Source organism: Vicia villosa, linkage group LG2 (assembly GCF_029867415.1).
Source record: "Vicia villosa cultivar HV-30 ecotype Madison, WI linkage group LG2, Vvil1.0, whole genome shotgun sequence".
In the NCBI taxonomy this organism is placed as follows: domain Eukaryota; kingdom Viridiplantae; phylum Streptophyta; class Magnoliopsida; order Fabales; family Fabaceae; genus Vicia; species Vicia villosa.
The window spans coordinates 180359557-180366304 of record NC_081181.1 but is presented as its reverse complement, the minus strand read 5'-3'; the positions used below and the strand labels follow the sequence as shown (position 1 = coordinate 180366304).

At 29.3% G+C, this 6748-nt stretch overlaps 1 protein-coding gene across 2 annotated transcripts; it reads right to left on the bottom strand.

Moving 5' to 3' along the window:
• Positions 1–3582: 3582 nt before the first annotated feature.
• LOC131647576 (uncharacterized) lies at positions 3583–6166 on the bottom strand. Of its 2 annotated transcripts, none has more exons than XM_058917459.1 (3): positions 5726–6166; positions 4587–4673; positions 3583–4044 (listed from the first exon to the last, which is right to left on the bottom strand). In XM_058917459.1, the coding sequence occupies exons 1-3, from the start codon at positions 5952–5954 to the stop codon at positions 4004–4006; spliced, it is 357 nt and encodes a 118-aa protein (XP_058773442.1). In that variant the 5' UTR covers positions 5955–6166; the 3' UTR covers positions 3583–4003. The 2 variants fall into 2 exon arrangements, with proteins under 2 accessions (XP_058773442.1, XP_058773441.1); XM_058917458.1 differs by having other exon boundaries at positions 4587–4657; positions 5726–6160.
• Between the last annotated feature and the right edge of the window lie 582 nt (positions 6167–6748).

Genomic DNA, 6748 nt, shown 5'->3' with positions numbered 1-6748 from the left:
GTAATTTAATATTAGGTGTAAACAATGTAATGTTAAAAAAAAAAACTTATACATCTTTTTCCTCAGTTTTTGTCAGAAACCGAGGGTATTAATTTGGTGTGATAATTGGGAATATTGATCACCGTCCTTAAACAAATATGTGTCGTCCATTTCATGGGTATCAATGCTCGAGACACTCCCATTAGTGATCCGAGTGAAACCTAACAAACATCTATTATAAAAGCATTCTAAATATCAATAATTGTTAATGAAACATATAACATGAAAACTTTGAAGCGTAAAAAACTCGGTAAAGTTCTCTATGATGGATTGCAAGAGCAAAAAATAAATTGTGTTTAAGGTTTGTGTTATTCAATAATCAATTTTTTTACGGTGTTCATCAATAATCATATATTCATTCATTTAACTAACCCTTTTCTTGTTTTACATCAGAAATCAATTAATATAAAAGGGACCTGGAATATATTGCATCCAACATTTTATCTTTCCCGACATTTCAATGAAACAAGGATCCAACATCTGATCTTCACCAACAGTGATGACGATGAATCTGATTCAAAATTTTATATATATATATATATATATACAGAAATATTATGCGTAAATAATGTAATATTATGGGTAAATAATTAATTTATAAATATTCTGTAGTTTGTAACGAATTTAAAAAAATATATCAATCTTACCCATAAATGTAATTAATAAACCGAGAGGTTTGATGCGTTAGTTTTAAAAATATTACAAGTGCAGAAGTTGGGGTTCGAACTCATGTGCATAAGTATTTTCACCTTGCTTCTTTAGCCGAAGTTAAATGCATTTTGCGTCCGAGGTGAAATGTGTTTTTTGTAGTAGTGGCTGGACTTTTATTGAAGAATTCTTGCCGCCCTACGAGGTGATAATACGTTAGACCTTCATTGAAGGATCCTTGCCTTCCTATGAGACCATAATACACTAGACCTACATTGAAGGATCCTTGTCGTTCGACGAGGCAATAATATGTTGGACCTTCACAAAAGGATCCTTGTCGCCCTCATGAGCAATACAAATATTGGATCTCTAATAAAAGATTGTCACGCTTTATCAAGTAACTCACTATTGGCCTTCTTTCTAAAGTATACTAAACTTGCCCACACAAGGCTTTGGGGACTTTCCCCATGAGGGAAATCAAGGAAACATAAGGAAATACACCTCAAAATTAATTGAATCCACGAAAAAAGAAATCCAAATGAAATAAGGGAAATCCCCATATGATCCGAACAATTTTATTAGGCTTAATACCCTTTTTGGTCCTGTACCTATGCCTCGGGGTCCATTTTGGTCCTATTCCTTTTAAAAGTTCCAAGTTAGTCCCTTACATCTTTAAACAGTGTCACGTTAGTCCTTTCCGTTAGATCTGTTAGTCAAAGTCAAAATAAAGTGTTACTTGGCATACACTTGGCACTGATGTGGCATATGCTAATATAATTCAATGAAAAAATACAAAAGTTTGTTCTCACCAAGACTTGAACCATGGACACTTTAGTTGCTATGCAAGTCAATATACCACTATGCTATTTCACATTTTGATATTCCAGAATATACCAATTTTTTTCTAGAATAACTAAAATCCTTATTCCAGAATAAACCAAAATTTTTCCAGAATAACTAAAATCTTAGGAAAGTTATTATGAGATTTTACATGTGTACAATATTAATCTGACCTTGCATCACCACCACCACCACCACCACCACCACCACCACCTATTCAACAACCTAAACAACAAAGACCTTCTCTTCAAAAGATTTGGCCGCCTCCAAGATCCGGTCCCCTCCCTCTATCTCCAATAACAACCAGACAAACCACCGCCACCTATTCAGCCACTTAAACAACAAAGCTCTTGTCTCAGATCCGTGCACTCCTACCATTACGAACCGCTGCTCACATCCACCACCGTACCATCGCCACCGCTTGTACAACCGAGATCTGGCTACAGCACCGCGCGGGATTCACTGCTCCGACTAGAAATATGATAAAATCTGAAAATAAATTTTAGGAATTTGTTGCTTCTACTTTCTACAAATTTGTTGTTTCAATTATTTACAAATTTCAGAAAATAATGGAGAAATTAGGATCTGCACTATTTTTTTGTTGAGAGCTTTATTTTTTTCAATCATTCTCAAACCACTACGCAATAATGGTGAATGTTCCAAAAACAAAGAAAATATACTACAAAGACTAGATTTACAATTAGAATTTTACTATGCTGGAATGGAATTGGGATTTAGGAATTTTGTCTAGTTTTCAATTAAATGTCAATTTTTCTTTAAACTTTATTTGTTTTAATTTATGAAATTTGATCTTTGTATTTTTTAATATTATATTATGGTTTTTATGATTTTTTAATTGATTAAATAAAAAGGATTATGTAGAATTTGGAGAAAATAATATTTTCAATGCCAAGTCAGCTGCCATGAGTGCAAATACTAACACCGTTTGCCATTATTTAACGGAAAGGACTTTTTTGTTTCAGTTTGATAATGTAAGGGATTCATTTGGTCCTTTTAAAATAAAGAGGACTAAAATGGACCCAGAGGTATAGGTAAGAGACTGAAAAGGGTATTAAGTCATTTTATTAATAAAGATCGAGAAATGGGGACTCATATTTACGAGTCTTGCTTAAGGGACTTAACTTTGAATCTCACGTGAGGGACTCAACTTAAAGTCCTGCATTAGGAACTTAACTTAAAGTCTTGCCTAACTCAACTTAGAGTCTTCCGAGGGACTCAACTTAAAGTTTCCATGATATAATCGACTTAAAGTACCGCCTAAGGAACTCAACTTAAAGTCTCGCCTAAGGGATTCAAAAGTATCGCCCGAGGGACTTAACTTAATGTTTCGTCTTAGGGACTGACATTTAGAAGTCTTGCTTGAGAGACTCGCCCTGGATTTGATCTGAAAGTTATTTTGGGTTAATCCAGATATAATTTTTTGTCTTCTCCATGATCTAAGGAAGAATAACTCTCTTCCTCTCCACGTTTTTGATGGAGGAGCTGAGGTAACCACTTTCTAGCCCAAGTTTAAGGAGTCTTTATAAATACATCAGCCTTAGGGTTGAGAAAGGATCTTCAATTTACCCAAAAAAACACATATACAGAGTTTCTCACCACTCTCCACAAGGTGGCCCTAAATACTTCCAAATACCCTACAACACCATATACAATGATATAAAAGGGCTACACTCATTGTACTTTTTTAGCGATTACAAATGGCTAAACAACAATTAAAAAATCATACCATCAAAATAATTAAGGTGTGTGAAACTTCAATAAATATATGTTATTACAAATTTTATTAAAAGAACTAAATTACTATTGTGGAAGGCGATAAATGATTGATAATCAAATGAAAAGAATATAAATAAATGAAGGGAAAAAATGTAAAGAAAAAATGAAGTGATTGAAGATTATTTCGAGATAAGTAGAATTATCTCTTTTTCATGGTGACAAATAGACTTTTATACCATGTTGAAAAGCATGGTTGAGCCTAAGAAAAGAGAAAAATAACCTAAGAGAAAAATTTATTTTATAATATTGATTCGGATGATAAGATGATTGTTACAATAAATATATAATACACCTTATATAGTGATCATAATCGACTAACAAATTTTAACTAACTTTAACAAAACTAACTAATTTATAACTACCTATAATCAAATATAACAACAAACACAACTTCTCTAACAATTGTGATTTGTATTTGTTACAAATTTTAATTGATTTTTTAATTGTATCCTTCAAATAACACATAGAATAAGTACTAAGATTTGAAAGATAAAACTCATTTAGATACACTTTAAAATGATTAAGTTAAATCAAAGGAGATAGAATCATAGAATCATTATAATAAACTACCAGTGAAAAAAAAATGGATCTCTTTTCTTGAATCGTTGATAATTAACTTGCTAATCAGTAGAACAAGTACAATAAACATTAACTATCTGCTCCTTTGTCGCTGTCACCATTATAAGCACATTTGCTTTCGTTTTCTACGTGTGGGACCACCTACACATGGCAATCAACAATTGGTCAGTTTTCTCATCCATGTATTTTATCTCCTCCAAAAACCACCAAAAATAAATATCTTTTTCATGTAAACTGCATGGTCATGTTTAATGTTTATAATAACCAATAAATTTACATTGAAATTGATTTTTTTTTAGGGACCAAATGTTGAGTTTAATGAAAATATTGTATGATCAATTAATCATAAATTATTGTAAATATAAACTCTTAGAATATTATCACAATGAAAAAAAATATTAAAATCGTAATAATTTAGAATTTATTTTATAAATTTAAATTTTTTAATTGAATTAGATAGGTGTATGTCGAGATTCATAGTTTAATAATAATTAAAAAATTATATTTTTATAATGTACTATATTAATGCGAATAAATTGTTGATGTTTAAAAATAAATAATTTTATTGAAGTTTTTTGTGTAAAAAGATTATGAAAAAAATTAATTTTGTATCCAAAAGAAAAATTAATTGGACAAGAAAAATAATAATGTGAAAAGATCAAAACATGGCAATACTTCGATACCTGATCTTGTGATGAATTGAACGGTTGAGATGTTCTCCTCCGCGTTCTTCTCGTTGTTGAACCAATCAAATCTGTGGAAAGGAAAGGCTAAAAAATGGTCAATAAAGAAGTGAACCTTCTCAAAATATAAAAGCATAGTCGGTCTAATAATATCATACGTTAGATATTTTTTCTTGCTAAAAAATATATTAAAAAAATCTGAGATATTTTCAAAATGCTACTTTTCAAAAAAAAAATAAAATTACTACATCATTTAATCAGCCATAAATTAAAATGTTTATTGAAATAACATTAAAAATATTAATTAAGAGGTTGAAACATAAAAAAAAAAGGTCAGTATAATGGAGTAATCTATTAAATAATATTTATATATATTTTTATGAAAGTCCAATAAAATATATAATAATTTGATAATATATTTATATATATTAAATAATATTTATATATACTTATATTAATTATTGATTAAAAAATAAAAATCAAACATTTTTATTGTAAACAATTGTAATTAACCATTGTAATTTGTTTTCACTTGATCAATTTATCAATGTATATGAATTAAGTTCTTGAACAAAACTATTTTTATATTGTTGAGTGCACATCAATCAAACTCTCTATATATTTAAATTATAGCATATAATTAAAAAATGCAAAAAATATTGTAACACACAAATATTTCTTTTATGAATTATAGAGTTAGATTCTCTCCATAAAACTTATAAAATTCTACAATTAATATATATATATATATATATATATATATATATATATATATATATATATATATATATATATATATATATATATATATATATATATATATATATATATAAAAATATTTTTTAAAAGATCGCCAATATAAAAAAATAAATATATTTTTTAATTAATATTATTATAATATACAAATATCTAAGGCATAAGTTGTCCATTGTACGTGTTGTTTGGTTTAGGCACTAAAAAACAACGTCAGCCCACCGCCAGTCATAATTCCTTCCTTCAACACTTAGCAAAAAATAAAATAATGTGCAACCAAACGCTGCCTTAATAACAAAACCGATCATTGACAAGTGGTGGTTGCTAAAATGCGCGGGGTGAAGGATAAGGAGAATATATAGATGAAATATGAAACGATGTTATACCTGAGGACGGTGCATGGTATTTTCTGGTGCGGCTTCGGTTGTGAGGTTTCAAATCAAGCGTTGATTCAGAACTATCTGGAAGGTGCCGATCGAGTCTGAGAATTGGACGGTTGTGATTTGAAGAAGAGGTTTTGTTCTGGAACATTGAACGGACGAAAGAAGCTTCCATTGTGTTGAGGTAGTTAACGTGTTTTTCGTCAGTCCAAAACGACATCGTAGAAGAGTCCATAGCAGGATTTAGAAGAGAATTGGAGTAGAAGATGAAGATGAAGATGGTGTTAGAATTTAGAAGAGGTTGAGATTGGGAATTTAACGAGGGTTGTTAAAGGTTCGGTTTAATGTGTGATGTATGAAATAAATATCTTAGGGGGAAAAGTGATAATTAAATATCTAAGAGGCTTGAAGGAAAGTAAGGAAACTGCTGTACTCGCTTTATAGGTTCGACACTTGTGTGTCTTTTCTGCCTATATATAAATATCATACTATATAATTTTATAATTTTTATTCATTTATTAATAGAGTGATGTAATTTATTACCTAAGAAAAGGGTGATGTAATGTTATATGAAAATAAAATATCTACACCTACATGTTTGCTTACTGATAAATTTGGTTTAACCAAAGTCAACAAACCCATAGACAAATGTTTAAATGAGAGTTATTGTGGAGAGTTTGAATAAATATGTGAGTTGTCTTGTACATTTGATGATGAATTTTGAAAATATCTTCGGAATTGGATTAGTGTTTTATGGTTGAAATTGAATAAAAAGTATTTGAAAAATGTTATGCTTATACTAGTTTATAACACCGTAGCTTATTTACACGGCACATTATTTTAAAAATGACTCCGATTTAAATTTTAATGCATAGATAATAATAATAATAATAATAATAATAATAATAATAATAATAATATATATATATATATATATATATATATATATATATATATATATAATAATAATAATAATAATAATAGAGGAGGGATCAAATTACACCCGAAGAGTTACACCACGAGTTACAC

Coding starts and splice junctions, on each gene's coding strand:
- LOC131647576 (XM_058917458.1), bottom strand. CDS start 5,954: ATGGACTCTTCTACGATGTCGTTTTGGACTGACGAAAAACACGTTAAC. Junction 4,658..5,725: donor ATACCATGCACCGTCCTCAG/GTATAACATCGT, acceptor TCCTTTCCACAG/ATTTGATTGGTTCAACAACG. Junction 4,045..4,586: donor TCAATTCATCACAAGATCAG/GTATCGAAGTAT, acceptor TGCCATGTGTAG/GTGGTCCCACACGTAGAAAA.